Below are 27104 nucleotides of genomic sequence, written 5' to 3'. Positions count from 1 at the left end.
TTAGGGTTGGGGTAGGATAGTCTTGTAATAAGACTAGTAGAGTTGCACCCTATTAAACTTCAACATGTTCAATTACCTTTCAGATGAATTTTGCTTTATATCTGAACACATTGAAGTCGTAGAGGGCGCTGACGGCGACATAATTCTGCCATTGACTGTGAAACGAACCGGTGTTCTTGCAGCTAAAACCATACGTAAGACAAAAATGGCAAATTTGATATATTAAAAATATATATCGTGTTTTTTTGTACTGATAAAAGTACTGTCAGTTTCTGATTTGTTGTTATAACTTCCATTGTTTGTTTATTCAAGGTATCCTAATGTATCATTTATTGATCCGTGATGTGTTTTGTGTCCTCGTCCGTGCACCATACCCACCTTTTCATGAAAACTGCTTTTTTTTGCATGAAAAAACACCAACAACATTTCATAAATGTTATCCAAATGTTATTGTAAAATATTATTCGGCAAACATTTTTGTCAAAATAATATATAATAGTCAACACTTAACTTTCAAAAACACTTTTTTAATGATATTAAAACATCTTATACCATTTATATTACCCGCCATTTAAACGTTTTTAGTTAAACGTTTTATGTTTGCTTGGCCTCTTTTGTGAGGTGAGAAAGGGCTGAGGTGAGAAATCAACTTAGACTTGTTCGAATATGAGACGCAATGTTTTGCCCCCTGATTTGGTATATGCAACCAGTGGCGTAGCAAGGGGGAATGGGAGTGGGACCCCTCACAGAAAATTTTTAGAGATAAAATAGAGGCGGCAAAGAGTAATGTGTTATTAAAATGATTAAAATGGCACGAGAAATTAACAATTGGGGGCGAAAATTTGGATTTGCCTCCTTATACTTAAATACTGGCTGTATGCAACCGATTTTAGAAATAAATAACAATAAGGTATACTACAGTTGAGATGCCCAAACATGTTAAAGAGGTTCTTCAAATTATAGACGTTGTATCATCATGATCATCACGAAGTGGCGTTTAAGGTTATTAACCCGGTAGCTTATCCAGTAGATTAGGACAATCGTTAGTCAGTACCTTCACACGTTTCATTGGGTTTAATATGTATATGTTTGGGCCTATTTTGAATTTAATTATAAATTGTCGACTCTGTCACCTTAAGGGGGTACTAAACCCATCGCATTTTTTTGCGTTTTTTTTGCATTTTGTGAAGAAATGAGAAAACAAAATTGGTCAAAGTGGTATGCAAAATGAAGGGGCAAATCTTCTCGTTCTATTGGTGGCATCGGTATCGATGTAGCTTACATGCTTTTAAAGGGACATGCCCAAAAGCGGTACATGTGGCACTTTTACAAATTGGAGTATATCTAAAATTTCAGAATTGCATTAATGTCCGACCCTAAAAGAACCAAAATATATATTTTTTGGAAATGCATTAATTATGCACAGCTTTGAAAACACATGCTTGGTATCACTTATCATTATTAAAGAAAATAAACTTGTTTTTCCCCTTCCAGTTGACAATGATATGCAAAATTTGTGTTCGCTAGCCAGCACATCTGTTTCAGGTTTGAAACAGTAAAATCTTACTGTTTAGTTTTAGTTCTAGGCGATTTTTAGAGTCGCCATCTCAGTAAAACACTAACACCGAATTATCATGTAAACGCTATCACAAGTATATACATGTGTTTGGGACAAACATGTTAATTTGTCGCAACTTGTTGCACAAAATCAACTAAAGTGGGAACGTTGACAGTGTATGTTGCAGCATAATTAATATGCCACTATTTTTACTTACATCAAAGATGTAAATCCGGTCCATTTCACTTTAAACAATTCCTGCCAGTAAATATGTCCGTATTTATGGTGGTCGCCATTTTAATTGTATTTCGGCGTTGGGCGGTACTAGATACTCGGATGGTCGATACTCGATACCATTAATTGGTATCGGCCATACGATAGGCTACTTTTGACAGAATATAGAAAAAATAGGTAGCGAATAAATTGTGTGGTATAGTGATTTAATTCCAATGGATTGTCCCCGGGAGCTCCCGGGATTGTCGATGGGATATACACTCAGCGGCATACCATGGCGCAATATGTGCGAGATATTTCGAGTGATAGAGGTGAAGTTTATGATGTTGTTTATTTAGCAAATTTCCAATGTTTTTCGCCTCCAAATGTATTGGGAACTTTCATAATGATTGCATATTAAAGACCCATTTAGTGATCCCAGCGCAAGTGTAAAAAAAAAATAGTTTGAAGGATAGGCCCCGTAAGTCATGTCATTTGGTATTTTTTTTTTTTCTTTTTTGGCAAAATACGACATAAAAAACAGCAGTAGGCCTACTGCTGGTTTTTTCCTAGTTTTTTTGACGAAGTTAGCTAATTTAGATACTGTCAGTATCTAAATTACAGATTCGTGTAAAATGTCTTTCGGCTGAACCACTCGCAGGCTATGTTTAGCACATCTATGACAATGACAAAGGTACAAAAATCTGAATTTTGATGATTTTTACGATCGTCCGGATGAGCAACTCACTGAATGGGCCTTTAACTATTTTATAATTTTGGAAGAAAAAAAGAAAAATCTAAAAATTTAAAACGATCGTACATTAATAAGGCTTTAATTAAAAAGAAAGTTGTAAACTTGTTGCATCAAGTTGATTAAAGTGATGTTTGCTACTGGTTTTATTATCACCTGTGTTGTATTCGTAATCCCACGAAGAGTAAGTTTAGTTCGTTAATGTGGTACTGTAGGCCTACAGCCACACGTACCCCGCATCCCCTGAACAAACACATCCTACTCGTTTCAGGTGCGGATTCAGGGGGGATCGCCGACTGGCCCGCTACCCCCGCCCCCCACCCCAAAAAAAAAAAAAGAGGAAAGGAGAGAAGAAAAGAGAAATGGGGGGAAAGGCGGAATAATGCATGGCCTCACCGCCGTGCGATTATTTTAGGCATTGCTTGAAGGCGGGTCCGCATCCTAAAAGCACTAGCATGATGTGAAAATTACTGCGGGCCCGCCGATATGCAGGGTCCGTCACATTTTGCCACCAAAGTCATGATTAAGACGGACTCCATAGTAGGCCTACCGACTTCATCGATTTAGGCCTATGCATGTTTCTACCATGTTTACGAATTTCAAATTTTGCAAATTGAGTTCGGACCCTTTTTTTTAAGCAATTGATTTGAATGGTGTAATAATGATGCACCAAATGGCTTGAATTGGACCTTCATTTTGCAAATTTTTCAAACTTCTCAGGAGGGAATATCCGTCCTCAGACAGGCCCCCTTGCGTAGTGGATAAACATATGACCATTTTCGCTCTTCTTTCGACATTTGCAAAATTTCCCATGTTAACACAATTTATAGGGAAAACTTGTCCACGGAAGGTTTCATGGACCGTCATTTTACAAATTTGCGGCTTTTTCAAACTACAATTTTACACACTAGTATACCAAAATGGTCCACCAAATCACTTCAATTTTCTTTATTTTACACTCCCCTGCGTAATCGATATACAAGTGGCCATTTTCGCTTCTGCTTTCGCCGATTTATGTTTAAAACAATTTATAGGCCTACGATAATAGGGAAACTTGTCCACGAAAGGCTTCATGAACCGCAATCGCTTCAATTAGATCTTCATTTTGCACAAGTTTCTTACTTCTGAGGGGGGAACATCCTCCCTCAGACAACCCCCTGCGTCGCGCAAGCGCGCTCCGCGGCCATTTTTTTAAAAATTTTTATTCTATTTTTTCTAAAAATTCGGCCCCCACCCCTGACTGCTCTGGATCGACAATCGGTATCAAAAGCTGGTATCGTCCATCTCTATGGAGATTGACATAGACGTATTATAGGACTGGGAGCGAGTCTAATACTGCATATGGCTATCGACGAGTGTTTTATAGTAACGACAGAAACCGGTTGTGAAGAAGACTACGTGGATCGCTAAAAAAATAAGCGTCCTTACCAACCAGTTAACTTTAAGACAAATGGGTGAAAAAGGACACTTTCACAATGTTTTCTCATAATTATGTTTATTTCACATGATCCGTGCATATATCGCCTAGCTATAAATGAAAAAATATTTTTTTAGACCAATCAAACCAATATATGGGTGTAGTACGCCCTTAATCTACCCTGCAACACCATTAAGATGAATTTGATTTATGTATTTCTAGAATTTGATAAGTTTGTATATTTTTCACAACATCATGTTACCTTTCAGTATATTCAACAATCGATTTAACGGCAAATTCTCCGGATGATTTCATTCCGGAAAGTCTCAGTAACATCGTCTTCGGTCTGGGGTCCGATGCGGAAACCCTGGAACTTACCATCAAGTGTGACGGTGAAGTAGAAGGACCGGAGATGTTTGCTGTTGATCTCTACCATCCTACTGATCCCGACCCATCTGTATGCACTGGAAAAATTGGTCGTCCTGGAAGAGCCTTTGTAACAATACACGATCACCAAAAGTGTGAGTTGATTATTTACTATAATGGTAATATTTTTTTAAATAATAATTTCAATTAACAGTAGCCTGCGTATAGCACATTAGGCTGACGGTTGAATCTCGCATTTTGCGCCCAAAATTGATATCTTTGTAAAAGGTCAGAGCCTCGCCTAGCGGTGGCCCAGTAGAAGGAACTGCACCATCTGTCAACTACTAATTGCGACTCTCGTCGATTCCTTATGCAAAAATAATACCAGACAAGAATAGTCTTTAAAAAAGACAAACATCGCCGAGGCAGTTGTAATGTGAAGTGGAGTAGGAGGTCACATAGGTTTATACAAGAAAGGATGTTGGAATTAAAAAGGGATGGTTTAGTAAAATCACCTTTGGGCTAAATTGGAATGTTATTTAAATGCATTGTTCAAGTGAGTGGAAATTGCAATTTGGAATGAGTAGAAATTGTGAAATACATTATGTAGGTTTATATTGTCTGTTAATATGTATTTTTCATGTTCGCACGGCCACATTTTCTAATGGGTAGTCAGAGGTCGGCAATATAACTTACCCGGATGTGGACTATAAGTTAGTTAATGTCGCTTGAACAAGTTTGTAAGTTGGAATATTATGTTGTAAAATTTGTTATAAACAACGATATTATCATTGAGTGCATGCTAACAACGTAAATAGATGTTTATGTTTTTAACATGTTGTTAAGAAACACCCCCTTTTCCTTGTTTTTTTTTGGTCACGCATGCGTACAGACCATTTATGTGAGTGGCCCCGGTGTACTTTTATTTTATATATATTGTTTTTGTTGGCGGCATCTTTTACGTGTAGCACATAAATATAAACTATGTGAACAGGCAGTTTGCGTGGCTTCGCTTTTCATTCCTTTGTTCTTTCTTGACGGCTTCAGCATATTGGGATTTCGATCAGCTCTCAATCATGGTAAGAAAATCAACATTTCATTTAGCTAGTAATTAATAAGCTTACAATCGTAAAAGTAATATTATGATTTCAGGAAACAAAAACAAACAAACAAATATCGTAAATTCACAGTCCAAGTGCACAAGTCGATAGTAGAAATTAATGTAGTGCACGACTTGAAACAAACAAATATCGTCGAATATCATAGTGCACAAGTTGAAACAAACCAAAATCATTAGATCATGAAGTGCTCGGATGACATAAAGTCAAGAGTGAATTTCAAATACACATTGAATCATGTTGTATTGTCGCTAAAAACACGCACTGCGGCACCGTTTAATAAAATCCAAAATAAAAACACATAAACGAAATTCTTCACTATAAAAATCAGTAGGCCTACATGAGTAGGAAAGCGATCTGCACCATTCAAAGTAGAGTGATTTTCAAATGCAACAGAAATTCGAAGTCAAGAGTGAATTTTCATATACACATTCTAGCTAAAAAAAATACGCACTACTGCGGGACGGTTTAATAAAATCCAAGAAACGAAATTTTTCACTCAATCAGTATACTCAGTAGGCAAGCGACCTGCACCATGCAAAGTCAAGAGTGATACACTTTCTCGCTAAAAATACGCACTGTTACAGGTCCATGGATTACTAGGCCTATGTCTTCTTTTTGATGTGGTGGCATCGCAACATGTCTCTGAACATGTCTCTGAACATCGCTCCCGATTTGGGTCAATATTTTCCATGGATTTGGTCAGAATTTGCATTCCACTCATGATCAGTTGTTTGGGGTTTTTCTCAAGGTCTTATCTGGTTGGAAATCGCCGGAAGATGTGTTGTTGATTTGGATATTTACTTGAAGAAACTTCATAGCTTGACTGAACTGGGTGAGTTCGATCCAAAATGGCGGATTCCCGCCGTATACATGCATTGTTTACATTGGTTACATTGTTTACATCGCGATCATCATCAAGACTATGTAACACCAAACAGTTTGGCTGCTTGCCTGAAGTCACTAATTGCTTCTACCTATGGCTGATGTTCCTTCTCGTCTTGCTCAGTGGGGATATTGAAGAAAATCCTGGCCCTACCAAATTTCCTTGTGGCTTATGTAATAAACCAGTGGTAAGTACCCACAGAGGAGTTGAATGTGATGGCTGTTTTCAATGGTTCCACATTAAATGTGGTGGAGTGTCTGGTAAATTGTACAAAGAATTCATGAACAGTCAACAGGGGTTCAGTTGGATTTGTCCACATTGTGCCATGCCAAGCTTTAGTAGTAGCCTATTTGGTGACCTGATGACAGACACAGAAAACTCATTCAGCTTATTAGCAGAATCTGACTCTGATTCTGATGAGCCACCCAATCAAGATATTGATCCTGACCCTGGCCCGCTCACTTCTAGTCCTGCACCTGCATCGATCAGGGCAAACCAAACACAGCTCGTAAACGTCCCCAACGCAAGTTTAAGCTCATGACTGTCAATTGTGCTGGTCTGAAGGGTACAGGGAAAAGAAGCCAACTTGTTTCCTTGATCAACCTTGAACAACCTGATATTGTTATGGGAACTGAGTCCCATATTGACAGCTCCTTCAGTAGCGCTGAAGTATTTCCTGCCAACTACAAAGTCCAACGCAAGGATAGAGATAGAAATGGTGGCGGAGTTTTTGTTGCGTACAAGGATGACATTGTTGCTAGTGAAGTGACCGGAGTTGGGAAGAAGTGTGAGCTAACCATGATCAAAGTCAAATCTGGGAAATCACCACCAGTTTACTTTGGAAGTTTCTACAGAGTTCCAAATAGAGACAACTCCAGCCTGTTAAGTCTTCATAGTGATCTTGAGAAGCTGTTCAAAGGTCGGACCATCCCCAGAGTTATTCTCATGGGTGACTTTAACCTGCCATCAATTGATTGGGAAACCAACACAATCTGTCCAAATCCACAGTATGGCTACCTAGTTAATGAGTCAATGCTTGATGTGACAAATGACTACTTCTTGGATCAACTTGTGACGGAGTCTACACGACTGGATAATACTCTAGATCTGCTGCTTACCAATACACCAGATAGCTTGGCCAGAGTTAGGGCTATTCCAGGTATTAGTGACCATGAAGCTGTCACAGCCGACTGTAACATCGACATCACAAGGAACAAGAAAAAACCCAGAACCATCTACTTGCACAATAAAGCTGACAATGAGACTATGGAGAAAGATCTTACCTCTTTCAGCACTGACTTCTGTGAGACTTGGAAATCAAGATCTGCATCGGCCAATTGGTCCTACTTCAAGCAAGAAGTGAAGAACATAATGGATAAGAATGTTCCTACTAAGCATCTCAAAGCTAGTGGAGAACTTCCCTGGATGACATCTGAGATCAAACGACTGATGAAGTGGAGGAAGCGGCGGTACACCACCTATAAGAAATACAAGACTAAGAAGAACTGGGATAAGTACACAAGGCTTCAAACCCTCATCAAGCAAAAGTTGAACGAAGCACATACTGCTTACATCAATGGCATATTTGAAGAGCCTGACAGTGGTTCCAAGAATCTTTGGAAGTATGTCAAGTCTTTGAAAAGAGATAGTATGGGAATAGCGTCCTTGGTCTCCATGAATCAGGTCGTCACCTCTGCTAAAGAGAAAGCCGAAGCCCTGTCCAGATACTTCTTCTATACCATCAAAAGGTCCAAGTACATTTCCGACAATGCCTGACATCACAATTACTGTTACTGGAGTTGAGAAGCTGCTTGCTTCTCAAAACCCACGGAAAGCATCAGGACCAGACCAGGTTCCAACGAGAATCTTGAAGGAACATGCTTCCATCCTTGCACCTGTACTACAAATCATATTCCAGCAATCTCTAGACACCGGGGATATTCCTGAAGATTGGAGGCAAGCCAACGTAACAGCAGTCTTCAAGAAGGGTGATAGGACCCAGCCAGCCAACTATAGACCCGTCTCCCTAACTTGTATTGCATGTAAGGTGCTAGAGCACATTATCTCCAGTAACATCAGAGCTCATCTAGATCACCACAACATCTTGAATGAATTTCAGCATGGGTTTAGGAAACACCATAGTTGCGAGACTCAGCTGATAGCAACACTGGAGGATCTAAGTAGTGGCATTGACCAGAAACAACAGATTGACTGCCTGATACTGGATTTCTCCAAGGCCTTCGATGTTGTAGCTCACAGAAGACTCATGTACAAGTTAGGATGGTATGGTATACAAGGCACTACCAACACTTGGATTGAAAGCTGGCTAACATCTCGCACTCAGGCTGTTGTTGTTGATGGTGAGAGGTCGACGGATGCAACCGTGGATTCCGGAGTACCCCAGGGTACTGTGTTAGGACCACTCCTCTTCTTATTGTACATCAATGATATTGCTGACAACATCTCATCCTCCATCCGATTGTTTGCTGATGACTGTCTCCTCTATCGACAAATCAACACCAAGAAGGATGCTGCACTTCTTCAAAAGGATCTTGACACCTTGACACAGTGGTCCAATGAATGGCAGATGAAATTTAACCCTACAAAGTGCTCCCTTCTTCGCATCACAAACAAGAGGAAACACATTGTCAAGTCGATCTACAATATGATGGGGACTGACCTACAACAAGTCGAACACCATCAGTACCTGGGTGTGGAACTCTCGTCAAAGCTAGACTGGGGTCCACACATAAACAACATCACAGGCAAAGCCCGGAAATCTCTCAACTTCCTTCAACGCAACCTCCACAAATGTCCAGAGAATATTAAGCAGCAGGCATACACTTCCCTAGTAAGACCGATCTTGGAGTATTCGTGTACAGCATGGGACCCCTATCACAAGAAGCACATTTCAGCCCTTGAATCAGTCCAGAGGAAAGCGGCCCGCTTTGTGAAAGGGAATTACCAACGGAAGGCCAGCGTGTCCGATATGCTTCAGGAGCTGAATTGGCCTTCACTTCAAGACAGAAGAACAGCAACACGTCTGACCATGCTGCACAAGATTAACTCAGGTGATCTTCCACTCTCCATCCCCGGGAAGTTTATATCTATTGATGATATTCCTGACAGAGCAGAAACCCGTAGCCAAAGACCAAACCAATACATCAACCACGGTGCCAGAACCATGACTCACAAGTATAGCTCTACCCCCGTACCATCACCCAGTGGAACATACTTCCTGCATCCATCATCCATGAGTCAACATCAAGCAAATTGTTCAACACCAAGGTCTGGAGCTACATACAGACACACTCAGCTCAGCTGTACACAGGCGAGCCAGTGGATTCAACCCCAGCCTCATCAAACTAAGCCACTCGGCACCAGTCACTGTTTTTATGCGCACCTTGGATTATGCACCCTCAGTTGAGTTGTTTTTAGACATTTGTGATGCCACCAGAGTCTGGACGTCGATACCAATTGGTCCTGTCCAGTATTTCTTTAGATGTAGATGTCGAAATCAAAATATTACTTCTACGATAGTAAGCTTATTAATTACTAGCTTATATATAAATGAAATGTTGATTTTCTTACAATGATTGAGAGCTGACCGAAATCCCAACTGCTGATGCCGAAGCCGTCACGTAAAAGAAAGAACAAAGGATGAAAGCGAGCCCACGCTAATTGCCTGTTCACATAGTTTCTATTTAATGCGCTACACGTAAAAGATGCGGCAAAGTACTTATGAAATTAACAACATGTTACTACGCCAAAGGAAATTAATCACACAAGTTTTAAATATGTAAAATAATACAAAACGTGAACAAATATTTACGTTTTTAGCACTCAATAATAATATCCTTGTTTATAACAAATTTCAGAACATAATATTTCAACTTACAAACTTGTTCAAGCGACATTTACTAAAAAATAGTTCACATCCGGGTAAGTTATATTGCCGACCTCTGACCATCCATTAAAAAATCCGGCCATGCGAACATGAAAATACATTTAATTCGACATATTAACAGAAAACTGTGCATAGTAATTCAAAATTCATAATAACTTATAACTTTTAATGGAAAATTTATGTTTCAAGAAGAAATAATTTCATTAACTCATAACAAATCAACCAATCGCAGTAATCGATAGTTACTGCTTCGGCATTCAGCGTAGAGACTTGTTATCCACCTCAACGTGATGGTCTAAGCACACTGTCACACACCACAAATCATTGCTAACCTCAATCACGATTTCTATGCATGAGATAAAGACCAGCCTCTATAACAGATGTTGAAACATCACTACTATATGAACATGACGGTCAACAGCGAGTGTTATTTACGCACTGGGCAGTCCTTGTAAATCGTCTTAGTCATCTGGCGATGAAAAAAAGAACAAAGATGGCAAAATGCTCTTATCATGTTATGTTTATAGAATGGTACTATGCATTGAGGTGATAATGAATAAACGAATGAATGAACACAAAATTACCGACGTGCTGCTAACTTAGCCATGGCACCATTTATTCAGTGCTTCGATTTCATAACCTACCTTTTATAACCTTCGATTGATAACGAATATTTTTAAAGCTCTGTTCTCTTTCGAATATCACGATTATGCTGTAACTGAGCCACTTCAAGGGGAGACGGAACCGGTAACTGTAACAGTAGTAAGACGTGGAGACATTGGTAGACAATCAACAATCGGTAATAATAATTTAACTATTTAAAGACATTTAAGCCACTTTTAAATGTGCCGGAAGGGTTCATGTATGTCGGTGACCGGAGTCAATTTTTTATGACCCCTTATCGCGGGTTGAAATCTTTAATGACCCACTATCTCTGGTTAAAAACTTTTATGACCCCGCTTTCGCATACACATACCAAAACCAAATTAAAAAAACAGCAACAAACGTGTGCGCGAATAGGCTAGCGTAGCAGGTGAAAATTTTCATTGTAAGTACAAAGAATGCGCGATCATTTTATTAATTTTCCTTCCAAATTACTCATTTTACTTGATAAGGTCAGCCTAAAATTAACTAACCCAGGCTAGCACTTGTTCAGTACGTAGGGGACCGTGACAAGCCCTCTCTGGCGCTGCGCGCCTTGCTGGCCGCTTCGCGGAACTAGAGCTACGATGAACTAGAGCTAGTTCTAACTCAGGCAACTTTTAAGTTGTTTCAGTTGTATAGGTCTTTACGATGTTTAAACATCGTAAATACCTATACAATGTAGCTAAAATGTCCTTCTTTCAGCATGCTATGTCTCATGTCTGCCTTTACACTGTCCGCTTGATCGTTGAGTTATTTTCATATTTTCTTTTCTTTTAAAGTTCTTTCCTTACGAGACATAAGTACTCAGGATGGCCTTGATTATACACCCCCATCATCGTTGTCGGTCACCTTTGATGAAGACGAAACCACTAAGGAAGTCTCTATTGATATCAACTCTGATACTTTAGAAGAAGATCCTGAAACTTTTGAATTATCCATTGATGAAGTATCTGACAAGAACGACGTTATCAGTAAACAATGCACGACTGTTGTCACTATAAACGATAGGAGAAGTAAGTTGTCACAATTTTTGTTATGATAGCCTTGTGGTATTTGAGCTATTATTAAATGACGTCACTTAAAAGTCACTACTTGAAACACCAGATGTAGAAATTGATCTCTCAGACACCATTATTTGTGTATGGCGCTCTATGTTAACACCGGTTGATGTCGATTGATGGTTTTGATTACATCATTACACGTTATTTAAGGCGGCTGTGTACTCACAGACATGCATGTAGTAAATTATATGTAAAAGTACACATTTTTTATAAAGGCAAGACATCAATTTTATCTCAATCTTGAGGCTCCATTCCATTTTTTGGTATTGCCCTTATTTTTGAGATATTGACCATATAAGACATCAAAATGAACTTTTTAAAATTCACAAATGCCTAAAATCGAAAATAGACCAAAATATAAAAAAGATAAGAAAACGGTTTCTTAAGTTGATCATGCTTTTTACGATGATCATATTTGCTTACCTATAGATGCTATATTTATTGAGTTATCGCGTACCTAAATCGTCATTTTACCGAGAAAATGCACATTAAAATAATGGCCTTTGAAGTTTAAAGTGGTCACATTTTGCCCTTTCATCGAATCTCATAGACGAATGCGGCAGTTTTCGTTTTTCTACCTTACATTACGTGAACATCGGGTAAATTCACAACCCTTGAGAAGTTTAAGCCATAACCCACATTTTATCAGCTAAAACCGAGCCATTTGACCACTAGGTTTTTGTGAAATCAGTGCTCCCGTGGTGTTTCCATAAGATGCACTTGGTTTATCTCGATTCCATGCTCGCAGGTTTCCTCCTGCTTTCACAAAATCTGTGATTAGTTGTTTGGTTATCTAAAACTTCCTTGACCCAATGGAATTTGGGGCGCTGCACACGTAATTGGTCTGCGTTACAATCAATGTGCGGGTGTGCGCTGGTGTCCGGCTGCACAATGCCTAGCCGATGCGATCTGACTGTGATTATTCTATTCACCATAACAGCGAAATTACAGCGCTTTAAACACTCCGAGATCTGTGATAAGGCTCTATGTAAATACCGAAATTTATTTTTATTTTGTTTAAGTGATTAAACGAATTCAAGGTAGAAATTATCTGACATGAAACAATAATGTATGTTATTAGGAAGTTGTGTCGAGTTTGCAGCACCAGGCGATTATTCTGTTCTCGAGTCGTCATCAGAAGTGAGTGTCACCCTATGGCGATCGGGAAATGTAAAGGATGCTGTGCAGATTGGTAAGTGTGTTTGTTTCTGTCTGTTTGTTTGTTTTCCAAACCTTGCCTATTTGACCAGAATGCCAGGATAATATGAAGTTAAAAAGTCAGTTTAAACAAAAAACACAAATTTTTATCATTAAAATAATGAAGAAGCCCTGCTCACATAACGTCTTTCCATGACCGGTGATTTCTGAACAACACCACCGGGTTTGCAGGGCGCTTGCGGTTGAGTTTCCTGGCGTCGTCCCCAGGGCCTTTCCTAAACTGTAAAATACAGGTGACGGCAATATTTCACAAATAAAGTATACTTTATCATTACAGGTCTTACGACAGCTGATGTAGATGCCAAATCAGAGCCCGGGGAATCAGGGCAGGATTACAATGGGTTACAAAGCTCCCCAATTTCATTTGGACCAGGTCAGACCTCTGTCACAAAAACCATTACGATTATCAACGACCAAATAAAAGAGACCGATGAATGCTTCCAATTGAGTCTTCGCAAGCTGAATTATCATGATAATGTGGATATCTGTTCAACGGATGCGACTGTTTTTATCAAAGATGATGACGGTAAGGTCTGGGTGCTTAATCTCGCCGATAAAGTCTGCGGCGTGCCCGCAACCCAAGACGCAGACCCAAGCCGATGCGCCTATGCTGAGAAATAAAAGACTGTTGCGATATGCACTAACAAAATGTGTGTCTGCTGATGGCAAGATGTTGCGAACTCGATGCCCATAACTGCTCGCGAATTCGCAACCAGGTATATGGCTACACTATATTAATTCATCGGCGTGCTGCGGCTTGAAACTGCAAGACGCAGTAGAGCCATCGAAATGCTGCGAGACGACGCAGAGGTAATCGGCGATATTAAGCACCGGGTCCTAAACGATAATTTAAATTCCTACCATGTATGATAATCTTTTTGTCCCTACTCCTTAAAGCCATGTTCAGAGACATTCTTTTACACGAGTTTATCAGTAAGTATAATACGTTTGATGATATCAACTCATGCTTGTAATGAAATAGGGCCCGGTAATTAGAAAATAAACAATAGGAAATTTTGTTTTGCTATCCTCTAACGTGTGAAAGACGACGGGCAGGTCCAATATTTTGAATATTGGATGCCGGCGATAACTACAATCCACTACGATTAAAATATGGGACCTGCCTGTCGTCTAACATTCTATCACACGATAGAGGATATTAAAAATAAGCATTCCTATCGTTTTTCTCATTCTTAGTCAGTTAATTGTTATTTTCATAACTAAACTAGTTTTATTTCGGAAAGAATTAGTTATAAACTTATAGTCATGAAAACTCCCCTTATTTTAAAATGAACGAAACCTGGTTACAAATTCAGTTGCGTGTGATGCGTGACGTATTACGCATTACGCTTACAGCACCTGGACAAACGTATTCCGTAACGACGCGGACCATGTCCTCTACCGTGTGATAGACGACATGCAGGAACTATAATGAAAGACAAAGATAAAAAGACTAGTTTGCCTCTGACGTCATCTGTCAATCAAACTCGAGCACGGTTTGTTTACAAGTGTCATGATGATATGAGTTGCTGAACGCGGCGGTAAAACCGGGTGCCTTATTGTTAATGTTGCATCTTCAAACATACAAACCATCTCAAAAGTTTGGTCTTTATAGTAGGAAACTTTCTCTCGCGGAGGCACCATGTCAACAATGCCTAGAAAAGTTGCTTTTTGCCTTGTAAAAGTACATATTTTTCCGCCATTTTCTGGTATTCGTTTTCTCCGATCGGCACCAGATAAATCGCCCTTCCTTGTACACGCTATTTAACCAATCAAGAGTCATAGAGAATTTGATTGACAGTGACGTCAGACGCAAACTGGTTTTTTTTATCGCTGTCTTCAATTATAATGTCATAAATGCCGTATGCCTGATAGTGTACGTATGTTCACGGTTTCCGAATTTGATTTCCTTGCTGATACAAAGATTCAGGTCATCTTGGACAATGAACTACGAAGGTTTGATATTTTCCACTCTTAACGGAAACAAACACGCTTTTCCAGGTTCGGTTCCATTGAATTAAAGTTTCATATTTTGTAACTGAATTAAACGTACTTTTGTTTTATTTCTTGTTTTCTTTACAAGTGTAACACTTTGGGTTGGTAAACTACCTTTTTCTATAGAGAAAACTATAAATCCTGAGCATTTCAAGAAGATCCAATGTTGCATATTGAAGATACTGATGGGTACTAAACATTTTGATACAACCTGTAATAATATTTCACTTACAGATCAGTTCTATTTTGAAGGAATATTTGCCAGAGTAGAGGAGGGTCAATGCACTGAAGTAAAAATTCTCAGATGGGGATACCTAGATAAAGAGTCTTCCGTTCGTAAGTAGGCTTCATATTCAAACATGTATCATGGCATGTATGCAGTGAAGCGCAGCGCGTATGATGTAATTTTTTAAGTAATGCATCAAATCGAATTTGATATTATAGAACTATCTGTGCCCGGTTAGCTACCGATGACTCTTAACGCCACTCCCTGGAGATGTAATAAATTGTGTCAAGAACAATAATTAACAGTTGCGTAGTGTTGTACAAATGTGCAGGATACGATAAAAAGTGCCATCGGTACCTATCCGGGCACCGATAGCTCTATAGGACCAAAAACGATGTTGTGCCTAAACACTATGTTGGAAATAGGGCGAGCCTTTGGGTAAAATGCCCGTGAAAATACACCACCCCTTGGGCCTATGAAATGTTAATACCTTAAGGCCTGTGTCTATTACTGGCCGTAACCAATGTGGCCCTCTTTGAGGGCTTGTCAAGAAATCCCCACCCCCGGAAATCCTCCTCATCGACGTGCTTGCCATTCCTCCTCCCCTTACATGCAAAATTTTGGTAGTCCAACATTTAAACATGTCTGCCCAGTGAAGGCGGATTTAATGGGAGACGAGCGTATTTTTGTGCCGGTTTAAAATTTCAATTTCATGCTATTTGAGCCAAAATGAGGGTGAATATTGGTATTTGGTGGGGAGTGGGCGCAAAATGCCTAAACATTAATTTTACCCTATTTTTGACTCAAAACGTGGTATTTTTGGGCTAAAAAGGAAGACGCAGAGAACAATTATTGCGTTATGTTTTCTTCTATTGGGATTTTTACGGGTGACCGTCAAAGCGTTGAGGCAGCTGTTTCGCGGGCGCATCTATGCGGCGTCTTTAGGCGTGTGTGTCTGTACGACAGTGCTTTGAGCGAACACTAGCAATTTGTAGTTGCGCCCAATGAAATGCGCAATGACGTCACTGCCACATCCGAGTGGAACATTCTTTAATTGCGCTTGGCGTAATAAGAATCACTGGCGAGCACTTATGTGAATTTACGCGAGTGTAAGGACGCTCACGTATGCTTTATCACGCAGCGTCCTCACCTGGTGCATGTGGCCTGCTATTCCGAAAGTTTTCGATGTTGAATTACACATTTCGTATGTTTGGTATATTTTGACGTAGTGCCTAAGTGTACGTATTTGGAGATGGGTTGTATCGTCTCTTTTGTCATATTCACAAAAGCAAAACATACAACTTGTATCGTCTTGGTTTTTTACAGGTGTTACTGTTGAATCATCAAGTGCCGATACCACGGACTATGTGATTCAACCCATTAATTCCGCCACCGCCCTAGAGTTTGGAATCAATCAAGATTCACGAGAGCTTCAAATTTGTGCAACTATCGACACCTTGTATGAAAAGGACGAACAATTATCACTGGTTCTGCAACCATATAGCGGAATCAACAATAATGGCCAAATTCGATATCCTGATCGAGTACATGTTGTTATTTTATCAAACGATCGTAAGTCATATAAATCCTAATAATTAAAAATGGCCGGTAATAACCTTAACCTATTTCTGGCTATATATCAATTTCGAATTTAGCCTGATTTAAATCAGGTCACATTTTTATGATCTCAATCACGTGATTTAGAAAACGAAAATGTCTCAAGGCTCTATCTTAGGTCCATTTGTCATACTATGTGAATAACATTGTCGTTATATTACGCTTATTAAAATTTATCAACTGTTGTTTTAGCATCCTCACATACTGGCTCAAGATTAAATGTACTGCGATACATCAGACTTTTGTTTTGAGCGAATATCAAGCACCACATCGAATTTGGTCCTATAAAACTATCAGTGCCCGGCTAGGTACCGATGAGTCTTAACACGACTCCCTGGAAATTTAATAAATTGTATCAAGTAAAAATTAACAGTGGCATAGTGTTATTGTTTTTCATTTAAATAAAAAACGAATGCACTGTACAGATGTTCAGGGTACGTTAAAAAGTGCCATCAGTAACTCTTCGGGCACCGATAGCGCTATAGGACTAAAAATATGTTGTGCCTATAAAACTTGTTAGTTCCTAGTGAAGTACTCGATGATAATCATGATAATAGCATATACAATATATATAGCATATAGCATATACAATATATATAGCATATAAATATAATATCTGCTTCAACAGAGGAACCAATATCCTGTGATCCGGATTGTGAGAATGGTGAATGCGCTGAAGGTAACAACTGTGTTTGCCAAACAGGATATGCTGGCTACCGTTGCCAAACTCGTGAGTAACGTTTATCTCGTTATATCGAGGGTTCAGAACCAGAAAGCCGTAACTCACTACGACCAGCTCTCAAATTGAGCATAAAGTTGACGCCTTGCTTTGGTTTTCAAAAATCAATATTTCTTCTACAATGTCTTTCCTATGCATTTTGTCATTTTAATGGATTGTATCTTCTATAGTGCCCTTGCGGCTTCATGCTCATTTTGTGGGAATATGTGATTGTGAATTGAGGCTTTCTGGCTCTCAAACCTCGATATCATTTGTTTTTTAATTCAATTTTTTTTTCACTTTGGCATCAACAGTTATTAAAGTGTTAATGTAACTCAAATTTATAAGTTTATATGTGCTGGAGCAACATAATGTATATAATGCGAACGTCACATGTCAAAACCAGACACTTTTGGGCAGGATCGTAAATAGAAAAATAGCCAAAAATCTGTCCGGGTGAATTTGTGATGTTATTAATGTTTAAAATATTCTCTGATAGATTCAGATCGGAATATAACTGGCATCTTGTATTTTTTGAGACATTTTTCAAGTTAATTCCTACTCTCAAGATTGTCAATACTATTTTTAAAGGCCGATATCTCAATGTCCAATTTGATAATACCAAAACTTACGAACTCAATATCTTCGCTTAGGAATGTCCGATTTCATTGGGGAAAACGGCGTTGTGGAATAAAATAATATCTCTCTATTTAAGGGCTGGGGTATGAACGTTTGGACAGTATTTATTTTGGGGCATTAGAGCACATCAGACATATCGAATTGCATTCTGAATACGAAGAAAGTCATTCTGATATCAAATAATTTAGATTTTTGGAAATTCGCAATTTAAGACACATTTTATGGCAAATCATTAAAAATTGATATTTTTGATATTTAACAGTACTCGAAGTAAACTTTACAAATCTGATGATTTATACTTAATATGTATGTAGGTGGGATGAAAAGCCGACGATCAATTGAAAATTTTGTCCTTTCGTATTGAAGATATGGATTTTTTCCTAAAACACCAAAAAAAAATTAGGTCTTTTGGGAAAAAATCCATATCTTCAATATGAAAGGTCAAAATTTTCAATTGACCGTCAATTTCCTCCCTACTACATACACTTTAAGAATATATCATTAGATTTATATAATTTACTTCGAGGACTGTTATATTTCAAAAATATCAATTTATTATAATTTGTCATAAAATTTGTATTATATTGTGATTTTCAAAAAATGAAAATTATTTGATATCAGAAAGACATACTTCGTATTCAGAATGCAATTCGATAGGTCTGAGGTGCTCTCATGTCCCACAAAAAATACTGTCGAAACACAATAAACGCTCATTTTAGATCCCTTAAGATATGTAAAAACCTCAAAATTGATAACCTGCCCAAAAGTGTCTGGTTTTGACATGAGACGTCACATATGTTGGTAACAATTGATTTAAACCTATTGAATTTTCGACGTGGAGTACACTTTCATGGGCTATTTGATAATGTTTTCCAACCCATTGTCATGTGAGAGACAAATAGGTCTATTTGAAGAGCAAAAGTACAAAATGGATTACCTTTTTGAGCACATTTTGGCTTGTGAAATCAAAATGAATCTTTTTTCCAGCCGCCTAATTGTACATCGTAAATTCCCAATGCAACCAAAATATCTTGATGGAGGAAAGCTGGGGATGAGGTTAGCCCAGTCGACCATTCTATTTAAATCTATAAAATCTTACCATTTTTAACGATTATGTTGCCATGTAGCGATCTATTTTTTGTTGTTGCAGAAATCATGTGTTCCCCGCTGCAATTAGCCAACGGTAAAGTGGTACCACTCCAAAACGACTATGACGTTGATTCACAGGTAACCTGCAGTTGCGATACTGGCTATCGATTAGATGGGACGTCAATACTGACGTGCAAGCTTGATGAAAATGTTGCTATCTGGCCGTCTAGCTGGTCTCCACAACCACCGATTTGTGTAGAAGAACATGAAGGTACGTAGGCCTATTTTATATTTCACTATCAAATGTTTTATATTACTTTTTATGAATATTACTGCATACCTACAATCAGACTTGTAGTCGAGTTTCCAAACTCGACACTCGGGGGGCTCTTCAAATAAGTTTGTATGGGGATGTGCCACGCAGACTTTCGGAATCTGATTTTCCCCATATGACCTACTTTTGCTGTTTTTACTACCCAACAGTATACCAATTTTTTTCAACAAAAAGCACCCCAAATGACCCAAATTTGCCCTAATTGGACGCTTTTAAGGGCACATTTGCCACAATGCGCCCAATTGGGTGAATGCACTGAAGGTAACAATTGTGTTTGCCAAACAGGATATGCTGGCTACCGTTGCCAAACTCGTGAGTAACGTTATTTCGTTATATCGAGGGTTCAGAACCAGAAAGCCGCACAGTGTAATTTACCCATTACCAACTTCAAAGTAATGCGCCATGTTGCCTTAGCTCCAAAGCTGCAGCACCCATATTTATCCAACAGTCAAATATGTTGAAAAATCACTCATGAAGTTTCATGTTCAATTTTTTCAGGTTCAAATTATTGTTAAATTATTCAAATGCTTATATTTACACCATGATGTATTTGAGAATAAACATTGACTTTGTTGTATATTTTGCACCCTGCTATGACTGGTACACTCAGCCAGCAGTATAGTGTTTCTGCATTCAGGTCGTATCAACAGAATCCATGCGTGCATAGCCGACCCCCATTCACGTACGCCCCCCCCACACCCGGGACACACACAGCGGCCATGCGAAAGATGGATCTTTAATGTCACAAAAAACAAAAGAACCGTCTTCTATAGTGCCCTTGCGACTTCATGCTCATTTTGTGAGAACAGGCGATTGTAAATTGAGGCTTTCTGGCTCTCAAACCTCGACATCATTTGTTTTTTAATTCAATTTTTTTTTCACTTTGGCATCAACAATTATTATAGTGTTGATGTAACTCAAATATGTAAGTTTATATGTGCAGGAGCAACATACATATGTGGACGTCCCATGTCAAAACCAGACACTTTTGGGCAGGATCGTAAATGGAGAAATAGCCAAAAATCTGCCCGGGGTGAATTTGTGATGTTATTAATGTTTAAAATATTGTCTGATAGTTTCAGATCGGAATATAACTGTCATCTTGTATTATTTGAGACATTTTTCAAGGTAATTCCTACTCTGAAGATTGTCAATAATATTTTTAAAGGCCGATATCTCAATTTCCAATTTGATAATACCATAACTTATATCTTCGCTTTAGGAATGTCCGATTTCATAGGGGAAAACGGCGTTGTGGAATAAAATAATATCTCTCTATTCAAGATATGTAAAAACCTCAAAATTGATAACCTGCCCAAAAGTGTCTGGTTTTGACATGGGACGTCACATATGTTTGTAACAAGTGATTTAAACCTATTGCATTTTCGACGTGGAACACACGTTCTCTTCAGGAGTCATGGGCCATTTGCTTATGTTTTCCAACCCATTGTCATATGAGAGACAAATAGGTCTATTTGAAGAGCAAAAGTACAAATTGGATTACCTTTTTGAGCACATTTTGGTTTGTGAAATCAGAATAAATCTTTTTTTCCAGCCGCCTAATTGTACATCGTAAATTCCCAATGCAACCAAAATATCATGATGGAGCAAAACTGGGGATGAGGTTATCAGTCGGCCATTCTATTTTAATCTAAGAAATATTTAAAGATTATGTTGATAATGTCGCGATCCATTTTTTTGTTGTCGCAGAAATTATGTGTTCCCCGCTGCAATTGGCCAACGGTAAGGTGGTACCACTCCAAAACGACTATGACGTGGATTCACAGGTAACCTGCAGTTGCGATACTGGCTATCGATTAGCTGGGATATCAACACTGACGTGCAGGCTTGTCGCTAAAAATGTTGCACTCTGGTTTCCACCACCGATTTGTGTAGAAGAACACGAAGGTACGTGGGCCCGTTATATTTCACTATCAAATGTTTTATATTACTTTTTATTATTACTGCATACCTACAATCAGACTTGTAGTCGAGTTACCAAACTCGAGTGTCGAGTACTCGACACTTTAAGAGTCGTGACTCGACAAGAGTCTTAAATCCCGAGGGGAGGGGTCTTCAAATAAGTTTGTATGGGGATGTGCCACGCAGACTTTCGGATGCTGATTTTCTCTATACCTACTTTTGCTGTTTTTGCTACCCATCAGTATACCAATTTTTTCAACAAAAAGCACCCCAAAATCACCCAAATTTGCCCTATTGCTTTTTGGAAGCTTTTAAGGGCACATTTGCAATAATTGGGCGCATTGGGCTTCACCGAAATCCACCCATCGATACCAAAATCGATGAAAATGGGGTACCCTAAAACCGTGACACATCCCGTATACCTTCAGGGACAGAAACCCGGGTTTAAATCCCAAATAACTCGACTCAACACTTCAATGACTCGATTTGATATGCGTTACGAGTCTTAAAATGTCAAGTCGAGTTCGAGTCAATCATTTTAGCCGAGTCGATTTCAAAATATTAATCATCAATATTTATATGTATATTATTTTGCTAAACATTCACGTGTCGCCATGATCGGAGAAGAGTCTTAAGATTAAAAGGGGCATATATGATTAAAAGGGTATATCTATGATTAAATTGCACTTTATCCATTTCTACAATAGATAACAGTACAGTACTGATCGGGATCATTCTAGGAGGAATTGCCCTACTGGGTGTGCTCGTGGGGTTGCCTGTCATTGTCATTCTCTGTTTTCGCAATGTTATAAATCCCCGTATAAATCCTCCGAAGACCCAACTACAGCCACAGCAACAGCCACAGGTCCAACTCATGCCATACGACGGCGTTAATCAGTATCCGTTTACTGGCAATGCACAGACGGTAATTGATATTATAATAACATAAAGAGACAAATGTAAAATATGAATAATTTATTAAGCAGATAGATAAATTGGAAGATTAAATAAATAATATGGTTAAGGTCTCTGCCTTTTTTGCAAGAGGTCTCTGGTTCAATTCCCAGCAGGACAAAAAAAAATCTTATCCGCTCTCCCCATTGCTCATCTGTTAAAGGCTGGACAGATGACCCATGATAAAAGACCTCATTACAGTCGGTTCCAATCAGGGTAATAAGCTCGATTGTTGGCTGCACTTGACTGTCCTGTAAAAATTGTCCCGACCAGCTATCTACGGCGATCCCCTTCGTTCACCAGGTCACTTGTGCCTGGCCGAAGTTTCGTCAGCGTTATCTCCTAGATATCAGCTGTCAATGCCTAGATATGCTCGACATAAAAAAAATAAGAAAATAAATAGATGTATCACAAAAATGAAATCATCTACATACATGTGCTGTAATCAATTGTTTGGTCCTTTTTAATATCTTCCAGGTAGCACCGCCGCTTATGTTCTGAATGTGAACACACCACCTTCACACACCGACGGATATTACACCTAGGCCTAAAAAATTGTTTGATTGTCGTCGCTTTGTTTTTTACAAAAATTAAACAAATAAATAAACAAAAAGGAAACAAACAATTTAAATTTAAGAAAGAAGAAAAAAGGAGCCAATAAACTTTTTATTACAGAGAATGTCCTTGAATATACTAAAAATATCCCTACCTACCTACCCTAATGTTTTTATGTTATACCAATCAAACAATTTTTAGGCCTTATTATCATTTAGTTGGTGAAGGGTTGCGGAAAATATAGTGGGAGAGAGAGAAGAAGAAAGATTAAGAGAGTTATGGGTGAATATAGTATTAGGATCTGAGCTAATTATGTTGATATAGGAAGTAATGGGCTATTCCATTTAAAATTCACACTTCCCCTGTGGAAGATTTTGGTAATATCTTCCACAGGGGGAGTGTGAATTTCAAATGGAGTGAATGCATTAGGCAGCTCCATTTGAAACGCACTCTCCCTATAGTGGAATATTCAGGTTCTTTTTCAGAAGGTGTATGATATTCAAATGGAGCGGTCTAATGTGTTCATTCCATTTAAAATTCATACTCCCCGGGTGTGGAAGATATTTCCAAAATCTTCCACAGGGGGAGTATGGATTATAAACGGAATAGCCTAATATGGCGGTTAGCTGTACATACATATTAAAGTTACCTTAGATGATTATAAGAATAACATGATACGATAAGGCTATTAAAAAAACAATTATAGGGCGCGCGCATTTCGTTTTACCAAGCAATTTTGCCTTATTTACATAACTGATTGAAAACAAGAAATTGAGGAAATAAAAACCCTGCATAAAATGTCTAAGAATAATATCTTTAATGAAGTATTTTATTCCTGGGCGTTTCCTTATAAGCGAGATGGAATTAATAACGCGTTTTGAAAGTTATTTCACAGTTTATAAACTTTGAAACTTTGTAGTCTAGTTTGCCATAACTTTATCCTGACCAATAAATTAAACATATACCAAAAAACATTGTATCATGGGTTTTAGAGCAGGGGACACTTTTGAAATATTTTTAGCCTAATAACTGTTGTAGAAAATATAGAGTGTGTCCCAGAAAACCCGCAAGATTTTGACAGAGCTCCATCTTTAATCTAGAATCACTGCAAATGTTTCTTGAAAACCTTGGAATCCAATTCTACTCAATTTTGGTATATAATGTAAACTAGATGCTTTTTTGGTAAATGAGATAAATAATTGTCTGCAATTAATTAATGCTTTTTGGCTCGATTGCATTCTGAAATGAAAGTATGCTTGTTACGTTATCTTTCTCTCCCTCTCGCCTATGCGACATCATTTTCACCAAAAATTCAAATTAACTTTGGGTAAAGTAATAAGGACAGCGTCTGGTATTGTATTAACTTTTATCATTAGTTTGATTTCCTGTATAAATACAGAGCATTTTCCTTTAAATTTGACAAACCCTTTCGTTATATCATTGAATGAGGAGCTGCAATCATGAAGACTTGTTTCTATAGCGAGGAGAAAGCTATTATAGAGTTTTGGAATTAAATCAAATACTGGAACTTACTTTTTGCAACTTTGCGAGATTGCGTCTGGAACCATCAGACAACTGACCCTCTGGGCTGGCCACGTGATAGACGGTTAGGTATCGTCCCGATGGCCTGGTCCTATGCATGAGTTAAGTTAAAGCGGAGTCCCCCTTACTTGTTCAGTGATGGTTACTCAATGCGCTCCCAAATGGCTTCTTTATGCCTCTCCTAAGCCATTGCCTCTTAATCCAGAATAACGACTTTATAATTTCAAAACTACTTCAAAACCACAGCATTTTGGAAAACCATGTCAACCAGATTCCACAAATTTGAAGCTCTGCAAATTTGGTGCGTTTTTTTTAAAATTTTAGATACATAGGCGACTTGCATACATATTTTTATACATGTACATTTAAAATATATCTAGGTAAAAATACTCTAGAGCAATACTCAGAAAATACTTGTATTTTATTTTTATTTAGTGAATGTGGGTGTTCGTGTGAGTGCGTGGAGTCTGCGTGAGTAAAGTGTGTATGCATGGTTATACTATGTAATACAGTTTTCACACAAAGTAATGCAGCCGTTAATACACATAACTTTAATACTATTTATCATATTTACAACATTTAAAACAGAAAAACCATGGGTTATTCACGTGATACTAACAACTAAAATCCTGAATTTAACAGTTGCAGTTTACAGCGATCGATGTGGCATGTAAAAACTGACATTAACTTCGAGCTGAATTCAAATCAATAAAATAGCCGCAACTTTTAAATCCGGGTATTTATAAATGCCAAGTTATATTGAGCATGCGGCATGAAAATACGCATAAATAAATCACCGTTCTTTCTATGTTATAATATTGTCAACTTCAGATATGATTAATAGGTCTGAAGCTATAGGCTGCTTTACTTTTTGTGAAGACTTTAGTAATAATATTAATACTCAGAAAATCTTAATTTGTACGTGTGTACATGGATGTGTGTTGGGGTACGTGTGTGATGGAGATTGTGTATGAAGGTGTTAATGTATGGAGGTTTGTGATGTACAGGTATGTGGGGTGGTGGGGGTGCGTGGGGGTGTGTGTGTGTGTGTTCTGTTTTTTAGAATAATTATCATAGCAAATTACGAAAAAACAATTAAACTAAATTAACTATTCATTCGTGCAGAGTGCTTGATGCATTAATGCAGAGCTAATAATACGAGTAGAACTTGAAGAACGAAAGTTGTGTAACTCTGAGTTTCACGCTAATGCGATCATCAAACAACTGAGGGCTATTCGCTACTTACCGTAGGTACTCGGGCAGCCAACGAGGACAACACCAAGGTCTATATTGGCCCACAGATGTGATCGGCCTTACTGAACTGACCTTCAGGAAGCGTTATTATATCCACCAGCAGTCATTCAGGGTAAGAAAGCACGTGTACAGCATTAAGTATCACGGTATGTAGGCTATATGGGATCTAAAGAAGAAGGAATACGCCATCACATGGTCTATCGCCGCAAAAGCACGCGCCTACGACAATACCAAACACTACGACTTTATGTCTAACGGAGAAGCTATTATATTCATCATCAACGGGGACAAAGGAAGACTACTCAAAAGGAAATCGGAATTAGTATCAAAGTGCTGCCATCAGAACAAGTTTAACCTCGCAAAATTCACCAAAGATATTACGTTAGTGTTTCTCCCACGTCCGCAAAACCTGTCTCATACCGCCCTCTACGACAGACCAAATTTCTTTCTCACGTCCGCATTCGTAGGTTACTGTAAGTAGCGAATTGTCTGATCGCATTAGCATCACCCCACAACTTTCGTTCCACAAATTCTACTCGTATTTATTTAGTTATTTATTTACTTTATATTTATTTATTTCATTATTTTATTTCCTGAGGCATTTTTTTATTATTCTATTATAATAACTGAGCCTTTATTCTCTATGGATATGTTAATTTTGTATTGTACACTTGTATCAAGGGCTCGGATAGCGACGTTTTCAGGTATTTTTGTGGGACCTGAGAGCACATCAGACATATCGAATTGCATTTTGAATACGAGGAATGTCCTTCTGACATGTCTGATATCAAATAATTTAGATATTTTGAAATTCGCAATATAATACAAATTTTATGGCAAATGATTAAACATTGATTATTTGGAAATTTAACAGTCCGCGAAGTAAATTGCATAAACTAATGATATGTACTTAAAGTGTATGTAGCTAGGATGAAAAGCCGTCTATCATGTGAATATTCTGACCTTTCGTTTCGAAGATATGGACCCCTCCTCATAAAAAAAAAGATGAGGTCTTTTGGGGAAAAATGTACATCTTCAATATGAAAGGTCAAAATTTGCAATTGACGTCGGCTTTTCATTCTAGCTACATACACTTTAAGTAAATATCATTAGATTTC

The 27104-nt window shown here is 38.3% G+C and overlaps 1 protein-coding gene across 1 annotated transcript; it reads left to right on the top strand.

Moving 5' to 3' along the window:
- The first annotated feature begins 64 nt into the window (after positions 1–64).
- On the top strand, positions 65–23248 carry LOC140140489 (FRAS1-related extracellular matrix protein 2-like). The gene is made up of 13 exons (XM_072162247.1): positions 65–194; positions 4209–4460; positions 10899–11015; positions 11641–11874; positions 13004–13114; positions 13418–13666; positions 15370–15471; positions 16688–16933; positions 17607–17708; positions 19486–19695; positions 21469–21666; positions 22389–22606; positions 23113–23248. The coding sequence occupies exons 1-13, from the start codon at positions 65–67 to the stop codon at positions 23134–23136; spliced, it is 2193 nt and encodes a 730-aa protein (XP_072018348.1). The 3' UTR covers positions 23137–23248.
- The last annotated feature ends 3856 nt before the right edge of the window (positions 23249–27104 follow it).

This window comes from Amphiura filiformis, chromosome 19 (assembly GCF_039555335.1).
Source record: "Amphiura filiformis chromosome 19, Afil_fr2py, whole genome shotgun sequence".
NCBI classification, from domain to species: Eukaryota; Metazoa; Echinodermata; class Ophiuroidea; order Amphilepidida; family Amphiuridae; genus Amphiura; species Amphiura filiformis.
Note: the sequence above shows the minus strand (reverse complement) of the source record. Positions and strands in the feature narration are given on the sequence as shown.